The sequence below is a fragment of the Tachysurus fulvidraco genome, chromosome 12 (genome assembly GCF_022655615.1).
Source record: "Tachysurus fulvidraco isolate hzauxx_2018 chromosome 12, HZAU_PFXX_2.0, whole genome shotgun sequence".
Classification (NCBI taxonomy): domain Eukaryota; kingdom Metazoa; phylum Chordata; class Actinopteri; order Siluriformes; family Bagridae; genus Tachysurus; species Tachysurus fulvidraco.
The window spans coordinates 10,909,479-10,926,910 of NC_062529.1; the positions used below are offsets into that span (position 1 = coordinate 10,909,479).

The 17,432-nt window shown below is 38.1% G+C and overlaps 2 protein-coding genes across 4 annotated transcripts in view; both read left to right on the forward strand.

The window, feature by feature from the left end:
* ccdc88c (coiled-coil domain containing 88C) overlaps positions 1-2,711 on the forward strand; it is a 65,138-nt gene extending 62,427 nt beyond the window's left edge. For both annotated transcript variants that reach the window (XM_047821632.1, XM_027172531.2), the window contains one exon: positions 716-2,711. In XM_047821632.1, coding sequence (XP_047677588.1) covers positions 716-1,543 — 828 coding nt within the window. In that variant the 3' untranslated portion in view covers positions 1,544-2,711. The remainder of the gene's footprint in view (positions 1-715) is intronic.
* Positions 2,712-5,616: 2,905 nt separating this feature from the next.
* Positions 5,617-10,407, forward strand: LOC113659641 (ovarian cancer G-protein coupled receptor 1). Of its 2 annotated transcripts, XM_027172533.2 has the most exons (3): positions 5,617-6,024; positions 6,755-6,847; positions 8,313-10,407. In XM_027172533.2, exon 3 carries the CDS (start codon positions 8,399-8,401, stop codon positions 9,431-9,433), a length of 1,035 nt encoding a protein of 344 aa, XP_027028334.1. In that variant the 5' UTR covers positions 5,617-6,024; positions 6,755-6,847; positions 8,313-8,398; the 3' UTR covers positions 9,434-10,407. The 2 variants fall into 2 exon arrangements, with proteins under 2 accessions (XP_027028334.1, XP_027028335.1); XM_027172534.2 differs by lacking the exon at positions 6,755-6,847 and having other exon boundaries at positions 5,618-6,024.
* The last annotated feature ends 7,025 nt before the right edge of the window (positions 10,408-17,432 follow it).

Sequence of the window (17,432 nt, forward strand, 5' to 3'; positions counted from 1 at the left end):
ATCATTATTATTCTGGACATAAGCAGTGTCCTTATACATGGTGCAGATCGTGTCAGCGATTTGATCAACAAAAACAAAATGCTTTTTCTTTAACCGAAGGTGCCGTTTACAAAGACTTTTGGAATTTGATCACAAACCCTGTACGTATTTCTATCATCTACAGAGTAATTCTGAGCAGCTAAATGATTAGACCTGGTGGTAATACATTTTTAGAGTGGTTAAGGCACAGAAGCAGCAAGTTGACCGAAGATCAATAAGACTTCCGATTTATGGCTTTACGGATTGATCTTTGCTGATATTTGAGCTTTGGAGCTGTGATCCTTAGGGTTGAAATTGCAGCGATATTTTTTAATTGAGGTCTAGCTGCATTCAGTGCTGAAAGAAATTTGTTTACAGCACACATACCTTGCACTCAGGCACCAGTTATTATGTGGCTTAGAGCAAACTTCATCTGCCTCGGACTCAAACCACATCATTCTGCATGTCCCTCTCTGCAGCTCCTTTCTTTTGCTTGTTTTCCTTCTCTCTCTTGATGTGTCAGCTGTTATGAAATATTTAACAAGCTGCCTAAAGGTTATTTATGTTTGTGCACTGAAGTGTACTCCGGACAATGAATCCGTGCCACTGGTTTTATTGTAATCAAGCACGGTTTTGGCTTGGAGCTCTAAATGAGCTGTATGATGACACTTGTTTAAATATTTGTATATTTTCCTAGGTGCACACAGGAAGTCGGGAGGATCTAATGACTGACTATTTCAGCAGAGCGGGCAGGCCAACGCCACCTATGAAAGATGGCAGCAAAACACCAACTAGTTATGTCACGCCCACCATCAAAACACCATCCATACCAGATGGGCGATCCTCCAAACCTGGGCACAGTGTTAAACCAAGCATACGCCTAACAGAAGCTTCCATTAACCTTTCTCAATCCCAGACGCTTCCTAACAGAGGCACCGGTGGGACTGGGGGGCGATCTTCGCACCTACAACACTCAGGGGCTCGTGGAGGAACTGCAGGCAGCAGCAGCCTGAGTCGCACTTTCAGCCTGGCCTCAGCAGACCTCCTCCAATCGAATGGCCCTGACTGTTACCGGTCCGAGGGGGGCGGCATCATGCAGGCCGAGGGGGCAACGAGGAGGGAGCGTCCACTTTCAGCCAGACTTACCGGAAGCTCTGGGTATCTTTCATTAGACCCCCGGCGCTTCTCTGTAGCTCCTTCCAGGGAGGATCAACCCCTCACCTCTTCTTCCACAGATCGAGGTTACACAGGAAGTGGTGGTCGCTCAGGAACCCTTAACTCTAACACTTCGCACCAACCTCGGGGTGAGGTGGCATTGGTGACACCAGTCCGTGCTGTCTCTGCCCTTAGGCAAAAGGAGGTGGAGGACCACAGAGAGCCCAGGCAGACTGAGCCATCTTCATCCTCATTAAAGAAATCAGACAGTTCTGGTGGTTATGTAGAGGAAAGGCCCATGAGCACACCAGCCTCACCAGACCCAAACAACGACCAGCAGACTGTTTGGTACGAATACGGCTGTGTGTAACCCAAAGTTCAACCCTGTGGTAGTTCTGTTAAACCATATCCACAGTGTTTTTCATTCACAACACTTTGGGACTGCAGTGACGTTGACTTTAGACTGATAACATTGCAAATATACGGATTCAAAAACCCACTAAACCAACACAGAGAAAGGCATTCACTCTTTCTGTTTCTCATTGTTCACAAGCCCACTGTGGAAGACTCTTGGAAGACAAAGGAATGTGTTCAGGGTTTAATCCGTTTTGAGAAAGTTTACTCTTCCGTTATCGCACACCAGAGATTTCCTCCAGCTTTCTGCGGACGGCATGCCTGGCAGGTCCAAGTTCTATTCTGAATGCAAAGCTCAAACATTGGCCTTCACTTGAAGGACCGCTCCCTGGATAATCATAGCGTAATTACAGTATCCATCTTTAGGAGGTGGGGTGAAAGATGCGAGTCCACCATTGAGACAGTCTCAACGGGAAAGGTTACTGGAAACAGCTCCTCTCTCTGACACCATATTGACAAACCAGTGAATGAACCTTTTCTGATGCAAACAGTCACCAGATCTCTGCTACAGGCCTGGGTTTTGGTCATGCATGGGATACAGAAACAAAAGATCATGAACCATAGAAAGAGTGAAAGAAAAACTGCTGTGGAGATGAAGTGAAGATTAATGCAGAGAGCAGGACTTTCTACACTGAAGTGACACATTTAGACACAGAGTGTCAAACTCCTGTGGTTTTTTTATTTACATTTGAGGCATCACTATATACAGCACATTTCGACAACTTGTGTCTCATGCTGACATTTTAATGTAACATACCTTTGAAACACTGGCTTTATATATAATGTGCATACATTGTAAGAGCACTATGTAAACAGGACCAGTAGAGCCTTAACTGGAGTCTTAACACTGGACACATTCCCCAGTTTACTGCAGGAGATTATTCATGAGTAATACTAACAGTGAGCAAACTTTTGCTTGTGTATGAATTTAGTATTCAGTTAGTTTTACAGTTTCCATGTTCTGAAGTGGTATTTATTGAATCCTCAGTGAAACGATGCAGTGACTGTTTTTCTTTCCGAAATCAGTTTTGTTGTGTATTTACTGGGGTTGTGTGTAAGTGACCTGTGAATGTTCAAACAGAACATTTTTATTAAAATGGGGACGTAACAGAGCAAGGACTAAACGTGGTGTGTGCATATGATTAATACTAATCTTATCATTACTACTCCTTATGATTAAGCATGACATCATTTCTGACATCATGTTAATCCCTACTGTAAATGTGTGGAGGCTAAATGTTTACACTTTCAAGCAGGCCCTGTGTAGTGATTGGTTAAAGTCGTGGGTTGGGGGTGAGTCAAATTAATAGATTAAAATTAGCATTGACATTTGCTGCTTAGTGATATCAGCTGCGATAGGTTTAGACTGCATTTGTCCCCCTTTTTGTTTAGTTTTGCACTGGATCACAGCTGAAAAGTATGGAAAACTCATGAATACCATTTAACTATAAACAGGTTAATATAATAGCAGGCAGTTTGGTATAAAGTGTCAGCAACCTGAAATACAGTACAATTGACACTATGCACTGACAGGTTGATGATTTATCTATGCCGTTTGGCACTTGTGTGTTATAAACTTGCTGTAAGATTCCTCATTATTTCCATTTCCATTTGCATGCCCAACATGCGAGGTAACCCCAAAACTCCAAACATTTTTAAAAATGACATGACTGTAGTATTTGCACTCCAACTCCAAGGTGCCGAAGCACATCAGGACTGGGTGAACGGATGGAGCATTTAAAGGAGTGCATTCTGTTGAACTGTTTGAAGTTTTTAAGTGTTTGTGGCTCTTTTTTTTTTTTTAATTGCATGTCAATATTCAAATACAGAGTAGCATGAAGACTACTATAACCGTATACTGCAAAAACTTCTCATACCCTAAAAAGCTTGATCTAAACAGTGGATATTAAGTCTACACATGTCAGAAGTTGTTTTGGTGATGTAAAAAAAATCAAGATGAATCATCAAATCTAGTTCTAACATCACAATAAGATGGAAATATCTAATAGTCAGGTGATGACCAGGTAGTGTATCTTTCCATTTGTGTTTCACTTGGATTCTTTTGCTTGTGAGTTCACACTAAAGGTTGGAAAAGGTCTGACTTCTTTTACAGCATAAAAATGTACAATTTTTACCGGGATGTGTAGACTTTTCATATCCACTATTGATCTTAGAAGTAATACTACAGTAACTAATGTGAAAAAAGATCAGGTTCCTCAGCACTTAGGATATTTCTACATTTTTGATCAATTGGTTTACCTTCAGGTGAATGTTAACTATGTTTTATTCATATATTATGTGTTCAGTGTTTGCACTTATGATTTAGATATTGTATATCACTTTCCCGAATTCGCTTATTAGGATGTACCTATATGCTGCTACATGGCATTCAGTGAAGATCTGAGAACGTTTCACATTAGTTACCTTTGTATATATTTATATTTGCAGAGAAATTCTAAAATTCTTAATGAGGAAAAAAGATTAACGATGCTTAATGAATTAAAAGACCAAACAACACCAAATTTTTATATTTAGTTTATGGAGTTGATGTTTTGTTTGTAGACAGTAGGCATAATCAATTGCAAGAGATTTTTGTTTAGCACGTTACACAGCATTAAGTGGTTTTATCTTATGTTGTTCTCTAGAGTTGCATCACATGAAAATTACTATTTGTTTTTGAGTTTCATCATTTCCTTAGCGGATATTGTTTGACTAGTTAAGTGTGTGAAAGATTTGGTGTTGCTTGGTTGTTTTAGTACTAACCTACATTAAGCTTTTTTTCTTCTTCTTCGTGTTAAGCGTTTTTAAAACTTATGCATTCTCAAATTTGTAATTGCTTATTCATTTCTGAGCAGTAATTGCATTGTAACACTGGTAGTTTTCACTCAAGTGTACTTCACAATTTGTACAACAGCCTACTCGAAATTAGAAATGTAGATACACAATATAGCCAAATGAATGTAGACACCTTACCATCAAACTCTTATACTTACTGAACATCCTATTTCAGATTTACAGTAGTCCACGTTGTTATATTTAACCTCCACCTCACTCCTCCTCTTCTTATTTTATGAAGACTCTTCATTAGATTTTGGAGCGTTCCTGTGGAGATTCGTCTTCATTCAGCTACAAGAGCATTAGTGAGAACAAGCTCCGATGATGGTGAGATGGTCCTGGGTGCAACAGGTGTTCTGCTTCATCTTCAATGTGTTCATTGGTGTTGAGGTCAGGGCTCTGTGCAGGACACTTTGCAGTTTTTCCACTCCATCCTTGACACACCATGACTTCGTGGACCTTACTTTGTGCACAGGTTTGCTTCCAACTTAATGGAAACGGTTTGGATAAGGAGCACGTTCTGATGGTTAAAAGCTCACAAACCTTTGGCTGTATAGTGTATATTGCATATTACTACATGAAGACAGGAAATAACTGGTTTTGGCTCTCTGACTGTAAATTGTAACTAATACTTCATTCAAGTATCTGTCGGTTTTTGTTTTGTTTTTTCAAGAAAGCTAATGTCCAAAAACTACTTTTTTTTTTTTTTGTATTTTTTGTAATAAAGATTTTGTAAGAGAGAGCTGCCTCTTTTCCTGACAGCGTGGTTTAAAAACAGGAAACGACAAGTTTCTCCTCTTCCACTCCTACTCATTCACGTGTCAGAGCTGTAACAAGCAGGTTCAAGTCACTTTTATTTTTCAAGTGGAAAGCTTTTAAGGACCATTCGTGAATGAATTGTTCAGGTCAAGAAGCTTTTATTGTGATTTTAACCATATATAGCTGTTGCATTACACAGTAAAATGAGCCAGCGTTTCTCCAGGTATCATGGTGCTACATAAAACAAAGACAGAGCTATAAGGACTTAGTAAGTAGTCTTAGATACATAAAGTGCAACCTGGCGCAAACAGGTAAAAGAGACAAAAGACAGACAAGACAGTGCAGGACAAAAGACAAAAAAAACCCCTGCAGGACACAAGACAATCTTACGACTGAATGTTGCTTCATGTTGAAAAGATGCACTGCCTCGATAACTTTGAGACATGTGCTCAGTTACTCAGTTATACAGAATCTACTGCTGCTGATGTGACTGCTGTAACCCTGCAGAGGAAAGACTGATACACAGATGACTGTCGCCTGCTGCTGCTCTCTGCTCGCACCATCGGAATTCGTTCATACAGACAACCTGCTTCACTGCTGTGTAGTTCTCACACTGACTGCCTTCCTTTTTAGTTCCGGGAACCACCACGAGGTTTATTCTTGCACGCCTTGATCATTTCAAGTCTGTGTCTGTGTGTGCGTGTGTGTGCGTGTGTGTGTGTGCGTGCGTGCGTGTGCGCGCAGTAAAGCGCTCTGCCGCAGCGATCGCGCTCATTACTAATCTCTTTAACGCTACAACAAGCGTCACAGGAGAAGATACAAGATAACATCAGGGTGAGAAAAGTAAGTAAATATTCTTATTTGTCCTCGTATTGATTTTGTCTGTGAGCTGTGACTTTGTTCTAATAGTCTAAACCCATTGAAATGAACCATGGCTGTATCTTATTTGAAAGAAAAGTGCGCAGTTTTTCTTAATAAAGGACGTTATGGTGGAGTTTGTTTTTGTCGGTTTCCAAGAATTATCTCACACAAAGTTCACTGTATTTATGGTGCAGTTTTTAATAAATAAGCTGATCTTATATACTTAAGAAAAATTAATTTAAACAACGCTGGTTATTGTTGGATAGAATTGAATAAAAACAGAAAAAGAAAGTAATTCGAATTGAAATAATTGCGCAAAAGTCAGCAGGATAAAGCGCACGTGGGAATCACACAGTTGTCTCACTCTCGTCTTTCATCAAAATCAAGGAAGAAAGATGGCCTTCATCGTGTTTGGAAAGGATGTGTGTAAAGAAAAGATGCACAGCTGGTTTACTACCCAAACTACAATAGAATTATTCATATTATTCAGGGGAAAAAATAATTTCACTAAAGGATTCATTTAAGTCAACTGAAATTAAATAACTGATCTCTACTATGACATATTAAATCATTTCTTCTCTAATTTGTATACATGTCCTTTTGTATGGCTGAGATTGGCTGGTTGTGATAAATTGGTGGCAGAAGTCTAACTATTGCTTCAGATTTTCTTTGAAGAAACCTCACTGCATGCACATGTTGTCTTGTCTGGAAGGTTTTGGCACTGTCCAGACCGTGTCCATTACTGCCACCTACATTCTCCTGGACCGTGCCAGTCTCCCGAGACCGCAGATACGGATAGATGAAGGTGAACCACAAAATGAACACATGCCTTGTTTTAACCCTCAATTACACATCCAGTATAACATTTAACTTTACTATCATGAGCAGTATGGATGTAAAAATGATCATTGTTCTTTCCATCATTCAACATGAGAGAAATTGCCATGTTTTTGTTAAGGAGGTCATGTGTGAGCAAAGTGCATGCCTCTATTTTAATTCATTCTTCACCGACAGTCAGAAGATCCTGCTTGGGCTATGTTTCTGTTATTTACTTAAAAGAGTAAAGCCACAAAAACAGCATGGTTGCTAAGAGCTTTGAATGGGTTGGAAGGAAGGAAAGATGCGCTGTTGTGACAAAATGGCTTAAGTATATATTAAAATAATAATAATAATAATAATAATAATAATAATAAAAAAACAGATACTCTTAGATTTATCAGTGTGGTGGTTTTCTGTTTCGTGAGTCAAAACATTTTGAAAAAAAAAACTGTTTTACAGTTTACTTTTTTACATTTTGTCCAACCGTGAGAAAATACTAAGATTTTGTTGTGTGTGTGCTTGGAAAGAACTTACTGTGGATATGAAACTAACACTAAAGACCCAGATTCAAGAAGATTGTTTGAGTGGTTTTAGCTGCTTGTGTGATGTTTCTAAATAATTTTATGCAATTCATTGAAAACTTCAGAGACCGCTGATAAAACAGGAGGTAGTGTCCTGGGTATGAACTACAGTATTAGATTAAACATTACATACAAAGAATCCCTGACCTCAGCTTCACTAACACTGACTGCACAACAGAACTCCTCACCAGGTATCAGTGTCTGATCTCTCTAATGCTCTGAAGATTCGGTGAATACAAATCCACACTCCTGATTCTAGTAGAAAGCCTTTACAGAAGATAACAGAGAAATGTGTCTGTGTATTTGTCAGTCAAATAACTCCAGGCTGTTTATTCTTAATTTAATATCACAAGTGTGTGGGTATTAACATATTGATTTGGATAATGAAAATATTATTAATATAAACCTGATGTTAGAATCACCTCAACCCTTAAAGATAGCTCATCCATACTAAGGATCTGCTAATGATATAAAGGGCCAAGTGTAAGTATTCAAGCATTCATATGAAATATATAATTAATAATAAATTAAACATCATGCTGCTTTTTTATATATTGCACCAACCTTATTAGCTGAGTTTTTAGATTGATGGCCCTCAGTCCCTGATCTAGTGAGCCAACATTACTGTTTCTTTTTTTGACAAAGACCTCTGTAAATTAATGTAGAGAAGAGCTTGATGCTGTAAATGTACAGCAGATGCATATTATATGAGGTTTGCGGTCTTAAAACCTTAATGTGTAGAAAGCAGCTTTGATCCTAAATCAAAAAAAAAAAAAAAATTCTATGTTGTTTAATGCAAATTATTAAGTATTATAGATGCTTAAAACTGAAAAATGCAATAAAGATTTATGTTCTATTTGCTTCCCATAGATCCCATGAAAGGATATCTGTGAGAATGAACCTCAGTGGCTAAAACAGGGGGTACGGTCTACTAGAAATAATCTGTCATACCGAACATGTCTGACGATTCGATCAACTGCACCATCAACCACAAAATTCACCAGTACCTCTTTTCCGGCACCTACATCCTGGTTTTACTGGTGGGATTTCCTACCAATGCCTACTCTCTCTACCATGCCTGGCTTCAGATAAGGGCTCGCAATGAGTTGGGGGTCTACCTGCTTAACCTGACTGTGTCTGACCTCCTGTACCTGGCCTCTCTGCCTGTTTGGCTGCAGTACATCTTTTATGGAGATAACTGGATTTACAGTGAGTGGGCCTGCAAAGTGTGTGGCTTTCTGCTGTATGACAACATCTACATCAGCATAGGCTTTCTGTGCTGTATCTCGATAGACCGTTATCTGGCTGTGGTCTATCCCCTCCGCTTCTCCTCACTTCGTACCATGAAAGCAGCAGCAGTAGTCAGTGCCATAGTGTGGCTTAAGGAACTTGCCGTAGGTATCGTCTTTTTCCAACACAAGGAGCTGAGCCGCGACAAGACTAACGAATTGGTGTGCTTCGAGCACTATCCCATGCAGACTTGGGAGAAGCCAATAAACTACTACCGTTTCTACGTGGGCTTTTTGTTTCCGTTAGGTATCCTGTCCATCTCGTATTTTCGGGTCCTGCGGGCTGTTGGCAAGAGCGCAGGGACACAGACTGCCCAGAAAAAACGCATCAAAAGCCTGGTCACCATCACCATCATCATCTTCCTGGTGTGCTTTTCGCCATACCACATCTTTCTGCTGGTGCGGACGCTGCTGGAGACCGAATGCTCGTTTGTCGAGAGGATTTTTAACTATTACCACTTCTCGCTCTTGCTCACTAGTTTGAATTGCATCGCTGACCCAGCACTCTATTGCTTTGTCAGTGAAAGTGTCCAGCACAGCATCCAACAAGCTACAGAGGCTTGTGCCCACGTTCTATGCTGCTGCTGTTCCAAACGCGAGAGCAGCTACAACAAGGACTCCACACAACAGGAAGTAGCAGCACCTACTGATAATGGCACAGGCACCTCTGTGATCAAACTGCTGCAGCAAACCAAGGTGTAGCTCAGAAAGAGTTCTTTAGGAGATTTTAATCAATTTCCTTTGAACTGTGGCTTGATCATTTGCAAAAGCATGTTATTTCTGTGTATTACAGTATACTTTGCTGATGCCTTATCGAGGCTATATGCTTTATTTTGGCTGTGTTGTATTTAATGTTTTTATACCAAGTTTAATGATGTGTATTTCTCAGGGACTTTCACTGCTGGTTAATATTTAACTTTTGAGGGAGGATTTAGATTTTAAAGGCTAGACCAGGCCAGTTGATAAAGTGTACAGAGTTCCCTCAGTGTAACTAACATGAACTGTTCTCAGCAGAAAGACAATGGTGAGATATGTTTCTCATTTACAATAAGTTTACAGTCTAGAACGTTGTTAACCTGTTAATGCATGTTTTGAAATATATGCATTGTATTCTATGTACAAATGAAATTCTCATTATTAGATCAGGTATACTGTATTTCATTTTTATTCATTTTCTAATAAGGGAATATAGTGGCTTAGCGGTTAGCATGTTTGCCTCACACCTCCAGCATTGGGGGTTTGATTCCTGCATCTACCCCCCTGTGCAAAGAGTTTGTAAGTTTTCCCTGTACTTCAGGGGTTTCCTCCTGGTACTCCAATTTTCTCTCCCAGTCTTAAGACATACATTGTAGGCTGATTTGCATCTCTAAAATTATCTGTAGTGTGTCAGTGTATGATTCTGCATTGGATATTTTGGAACCACATCCATAGTATCCCGCCATGTGCCCCAAGTCTCCTGGGATAAACTTCAGACACAACGCAGCCCTGTGTAGGATAAGATTTACAGAAAATGGATCGATTTTAAAATATACATGTTTACTGTGGTGCTGAGGCATCAGAAAATATTCTCTAAGTGTGTTAATCTACAATATTTACAACCACTGAAATTTACAATAAATTTCTTAGTAGACGCTGTCACATGTACAGAATGTGCATTAAAGAGTGTCTGTCAGTAACCATTGCTTTTTCACTAACATTATTGAAATTGTATGCATGTTATGGAAATGTTTGATTTATTATCAGTGAAAACTCCTACCTTTCAAATCAGCTAAGAGCATGAACGATCTCCTTGTACTGCACCTCTCTCTCTCAGAGCTACTAGCACTGATCGATTGGTCCCACCATTCCTCAGGATCAGATGTACAGTAAAAAGAGATCTTTCTGTACCAGTCACTGCTGAGGCTTTTCTGTTCTGGCACAGAGGTGGTGAAATGAACCTCCCTTAGATGTCTGAACCACTGGATTTGATTCATCTTCAAATGATGGGTTTAGACCTACCTCTTTCTGCAACACTTAATCTAGCACATATTTTCCTTGTTTGTTTTATGCGTTAAAAAAAAACAAAAAACTGTTTTTAGATTGTAATAAGCCTGTAACCCAGTAAACCAGTGTTAATGTATTTATCTACTGGATTAGGGTGTCTGCCAAATGGCCTAAATGTAATGTAATCTCAGAGAAAGAGTTTGTATATCAACAATAATGTCTCTAGCATGTTATTTTAATATTGAGCTACATTTTAGCTTATTAGCTGCATTTTCCATGTAACTACATCTACAGTAGAAGCGTTTTATTTGCTGAGAGTAACTATGAGAATAACTATGAGTACCTGTATGTAAAAGGTAGGTGACAAGATGAATGAACACATTTTCACTAAGATAAAAGAAAGATGTAGTCTGGTCTAAAAGACACTGATGAATGACAAAGTAAAACGATACAATTCCCTTATTTTATCCGATTGATGCATGCTGATAAATGTTTTCTAGTATTAGTGCTGTTGACGAGTTTCCATGGATACACCAATGTCAATCATTATGCAATCTGACATTCCCACATGGCAGAAAAACATGCAGACCTTTTGTGGCTTGTATTACTAAAATCACAGATAGGGATTTACACTGCTTCCTGAATCTACCATTTGTAAATGTTGGTTTTTAACATAAAATTTAGTATTACAATTTTTAATACTAAAAAAGACTGTTGCCAGAGTCTTACTAACTAAATAAGTAATAATAACTGATTAACATTAAAATGTAAACTATTAAATTTTCCATGTTCGGTAGCAGTCTAAGAGTTAAGAGAGAAAAATGATTCATTTTTTTCTTAACATAATGTTCAAACTTATTAATGATGAGTAAAGCGAAAGAGAAAAGAGTTTCCAGGAACATCAGGGTTTATAAACCACATTTATAAACTTTCAGCTAATAAGTGTGGTTTATAAACCCTGATCTGGGGGTTATAACGCTTTGACCCAGATAACACGTTAATTCCATGAAATGAAAGAGCTCGATGACGAAGAGTCTGTAACCCACACCTATAATGGCAGGTGCATAGGCAACATGATTCTGTCATACGTGAGGGTTTAGCTCTTTTGTAGAGTCACATATAAAAACAAAGAACCAAATCATAACAAGAAAGCAGAACAAACTTATCAAACTTATCAGCTACCCTGATTCATGACACCGACACAAAGTTCTACTACGTCATCATCACTTGATGCGTGTGTTATGAGTGATCTTAAAGGGCATGCCACAGATACATGGGTCTACTTCAGGGTCCTGGGGGTGACTGAAATTTGTGCGCATGAGCTGTAAAAACAGTAATAATGATAGTGGTAGCATAAAAAATGCTCATAATGTGCTAGGACTTCCAGGACAAGTATCTGCAAGGACAGACGCTGGACTCTGTCATGCTTGTGTCCTGACTCTTCTCCTGTTTCTGTTTTGAAGACCAGCACAGAGGGCAAAAAATTCTGTATCTTCAGATGATTATTTTTCCAGTTACAAAAGATTTTTTCGAAACAAGTGTAGCCTCACCCACTTGTTAAGCACTTTTTAGTCTAAAGTAATCTCACTCTGAGCAAGCATTATGTAATGCACAGACTGAAAGCTGAATTGTACAGTGGAAGTGGTGAAATTGGAAGTTCATATAAATTCGGTTGATTATATATTAAGATACAAGTTTATTTTGCTCTTTTGAAGTGGTTTGTGGTGATTTACAGTTTATCCCTTAAATAAACCAGACTAAGTCTACGTTATTTTCTGAGCAAGGCATAAAATAATCCTAATTAGCTTCTAGATTGAAGTCATCTGTCTTCCATGTCAAAGATTAAAATTAGACCAGAAGTAAATGTGAATTGAAATGAAAAGAAGAAGGATTCTGTGAAGACAGGTTTGATACAAGTTATGATGGGGATAATTTGTATTGAATGTGAGCACAACAGAAGAAGAAGAGCAACAGACGCCTGCACACAGACTCACTGAGACGAGTGAATTACCCAAGAAAAACACAAGTGTTTCTTTGTGACCAATACGATCTTGGTATGCGGCAAAGTCTATTTATTATTAATGGTTATTCAGGTGGAGTAGATGAATCAATAGCTTCTGAAGTTGTTTAGGAATTGAGCAAGACAATTTCTGAAGGTTAGGTCATTATATTAATGCTCCAGCCAAGTCTACAATTCCCTGAAGTTACATGCTATATTCTGAATAAAATGCCCTTTTATATCAGACACTGAAGAAAACAAATCTGTTGATAAAAAAGCTTGAAAAATTCAAGCTTGAAAAGGTAAAGGAATGTCATTAAATACTTATGATAATCCTTTAAGCATTTTTTATGGGTATGAAGTAACGAGTGAATTATGCAACATGGCTATGAACCTACACAAGAAAATTTCTCTCACAACATTCAGTAGCTTTAGGCATTTTCTGAATTGTGAAATATCTTGCAGTCAATGCATTAGATTTTCATTCATTAATGTAGGGGAATTTATTTGGCCAGAGAGCGGTCTGTTTTATCGAGTAAGATTTGTCTCTAGTTATTATTATTGTTGTTTAAAATGGTAGAAAAGCATTTTGGTTTATAGTAATGATCATTTCAGTTTATTGGTCAGCTCCACATACTCCTTGTTAAAAGCCAAAATGACTAATGTTCAATGTTGACCTTTTCATTACAGAATAAGACTTACTGAGAAAGAGCAAATGTGTTGCAATAACCACTCTCCCACACATAGTGGAAGAAGGTGTCATTGCATCATTTCCTGTGTTTTTCTGATGGCCTGAGGAAGTGAATGTAGGCACGAGGAAGCACACATGCAGTGCTGACTGTAACTAGGAAACTTACTAAATACAAAAAAAGCTTTCATTGGTCACTCATCAGGTCATAATTTAGATCCGTGTTTAAAGTCATACTTGCTGTCCAATTTAAAAGGTACACCTGATTATAAATGAATTTATGCAATCAGTCAATCATGTTGCAGCAGCAAATTGCAAAAAAAAGTTACAGTTTATGTTCACATCAAACATGTGATCTGTGAGAATGACAAAACCGTGTGATCTCTGTGACTTTAACTCTGGCATAGTTTGAGTATTTTTGGGTGGTTTATAGGAAATAGGTAGCATTTATATAATCACACTATTGCAATCTGTTGTTATACGTTTTTATTTAATTCCTGGCAGATGAAACCTATCAGGCCATTTTCTTCTGAACTTACTTCTCAACAAGGCTGTTCTACCCTTGTATGTAAAGAAATGAGTAAACTGTAACAGCCACTGAAACGAAGGTGAAAAAGTGAGAAAAAAAAAAGAGCCGAGAAAAAAAACAGTGTAGTACTTCAAGGCTAGAGTTCTAGTGGTTGTGCTGATAACATATTTGTTTAGAGCAGGGTCTGAAGTGGGAAACCACCAAAATATAGATGAGATGTATGTCAGTTCTTGTTCACCCTCTGTAGACCTTTACCCTTTTCTTTGTGTCAGTGTTGTAGAGAAACACTTCCTGCTAGCTTGTTTCCAGAGTTTATGATAATGCAAAGAACAGTTTCATATAAAAGAAAATTTTTATCAACACTGAAACAACACTGTGAAACTACTGCCTTTTACTCTTTCCTGTGTAGACTTATTACAATCACAGGTGATAAAAGAAGCAGTTCTGGCTTATGTCTGTTGGAGACTTTGGCTTTTACACATTAAAACATGTTCCCTGTTTATTTCTACATCTTTTTATTGCAATTTATACAAATACGGTTGATGGATTTGAACAGACTGGTTAAACTGTGAAAATGAATCTCTAAGACATACACACACACACACACACACACACCACACACACACACACCACACACACACACACCACCCACACACCACCCACACACCACCCACACACACACACACACACACACACACACACACACACACACACACACACACACACAGTGTACTGATCAGACGGCTGTTACCTAAAGGCCTTTTTAACAAGTTAAAATACTGTAAATGTAAATAAGCACAAAAATATACTGTATGGTACATAAACACATGTAGGTTTATGTACCATACAGTAATATTGTTTTTGTTAGACAATATTAAAAAAATAAAAATTTAGACTTGGTACTTCTGAATATGTATTTCTACGTGCTTAAAAAACAATATGTATATAAAACTAATGTTACAGGAAAATTGATTAAAAGAATGAGGTATCATTTACTATACTGATAAAAAGGTATCATTTACTATGATACCTCAATTTGCCCTAGTGACAGAACTCTGTCTTAATCTGCCATCCAGTGGTCAAACAGTGCAAGCAAAATGTTTCAAATTAGACGTCTATACACTGTATGACTATGTAGAAATAAAAATATACAGGGTGAAGTTAAGAAAAGTTTGCAGTTTATTTCAGCAACATTTACTTGAAACTGAAAGTGAATTTTAGTAAGGCCTTACAGTGTGCAGTGCTTGATCGAAATAACATTAATACATATGACATCATATAAAGAGACCTCCGTGAAGTTGGCACCCCATAAAAATCACCAAAACTATGACATTCGTTTGTGCTGATTTGTGCCGCAAAAACGAACGTTTGTGCTGGTTTGGATTTGAGATATTAAACGTATTTTTATGAAACGATAGATAATTACACTTTTTCAAAAAAAAAAAAATCTTAATAGAAGGCCGCAATGTAATGTTTTTTTTAATCGTGAGTCATTTATTAAATTCAAAACAGCTGATTCGTTCATTCAGAACGAAAGAAACTGTTTTTATGAATGGTTCATTGAATCACAAATAGAACCGGGTTGTAGTCCGAATCGCCTTAACCCGGTGCTATTTGTTTGTGCTGTATAACACCATATATAACTTATTTATTCCCTTCATAAGGACATTATAAAATGTCTGGAGGAGACGTGACCCCACGCAAGCAGTTCTGTATACCTATTGTTTAAATACGGTCACGCTTTTTTTGTGCTTGCGCGGTTTTGGTTTTTACTGTTTGCCGTGTTTTTCCCCATTTTAACTGTGGAGTTTAGCATTTTAGATCTGTGCTTGAAATTGTCAGGTAATGTATTTCGTAATGTTTTCTTTCTTAGATAATCTCAAATGCACTGTGATCTTACATCTTACATACAATGTACTGTAACGTCTCTGTCTGTACTAATATTGTAAGAGGACTGATGGATTTTGTCCAATAAAAATGCATTATATAAAAATGCGAAAAATATAATTGTGTATTGTCTTAAGTTTTCTGAATGCTTTTAACAGTCAATACTCAATAGACATTTAACATGTTTCTTTCCCCATAAAAAACATTTATTTACCTTAAGCACTGCATAGTGGGAAAACAAAACAGGAAAAAAAACTTCTGGCAGAGGAACAAGGTAAGCATGTGCTCTTAGATTTTTTTCCTTAAGTGATTTTATAATTTTTCAAGAAGTGAATAAGTTAGTTTTTAAATGTTTTTTTCCTACCGCACACATGGGCACAAATCGAGCACAAACGAACGCCACCGGTTTGGAGAGATTTGCACGGCACGTGGTGGAGAGTGACGTCACAGCTCCAAATTGTTTTTGTTATTTCTAAGAAGGGGAAATATACTTGACGTTCATTTCAACGGCACAAACCGGCACAAATCGAGCACAAACGAATGACACCAGTTTTGTGTGATTTAGACGAACTGGGGTGGAGAGTGACATCACAGTTCCCGAAAATATTTTGGTTATATCTCAGGAAGGAAAACAGATACAGTGTTTGTTTTAACGGCACAAATCGAGCACAAACGAACGAAGCCGGTTTTGAGCGATTTGGGCGATGTGGGGTGGAAAGTGACGTCACACGCTCAAAAAAAATTAACAAAGGTTCGTTTTTGCGGCACAAATCAGCACAAACGTAGCACAAACGAATGGCATAGTTTTGGTGATTATTTCACGGAGGTTATAAAGAGTGTAACGTGGTAAATCTATCTATCTATCTATCTATCTATCTATCTATCTATCTATCTATCTATCTATCTATCTATCTATCTATCCGTCCGTCCGTCCGTTATACATCTATACATCAATTAATAATAGTATACATACAGTACTATGAGACTTTTAATTGTCACTAATAATTGGAGAATATGAAAAAGTAGCATTGTTGGGAAAATTTGTGACAAAATGATTAAACTGAGATACTGCACTGTGCTGCAACAGACATAACAACATAAAGAGCAATTTTCTAGAATCATTCCATTGAGTTGACACCATCTATAAAATTATTATTAAAAAACAAGACAAATTTTATATATATTATTTGTATTTTTAATCTTGGGGGGCACGGTGCCTTAGTGGGTAGCACGTTCGCCTCATACCTCCAGGGTCGGGGTTTGATTCCCGCCTCCGCCTTGTGTGTGTGGAGTTTGCATGTTCTCCCCGTGCCTCGGGGGTTTCCTCCCCCAGTCCAAAGACATGCATGGTAGGTTGATTGGCATCTCTGGAAAATTGTCCGTAGTGTGTGAGTGAATGAGAGTGTGTGTGTGTGTGCCCTGCGATGGGTTGGCACTCCATCCAGGGTCTATCCTGCCTTGATGCCCGATGACGCCTGGGATAGGCACAGGCTCCCCGTGACCCGAGTAGTTCGGATAAAGCGGTAGAAAATGAGTGAGTGAGAGTGAGTGAGTATTTTTAATCTGATTGTGATTCATTTTAATGTTAGCTTAATCTGATTTGAGGCCATGTGTC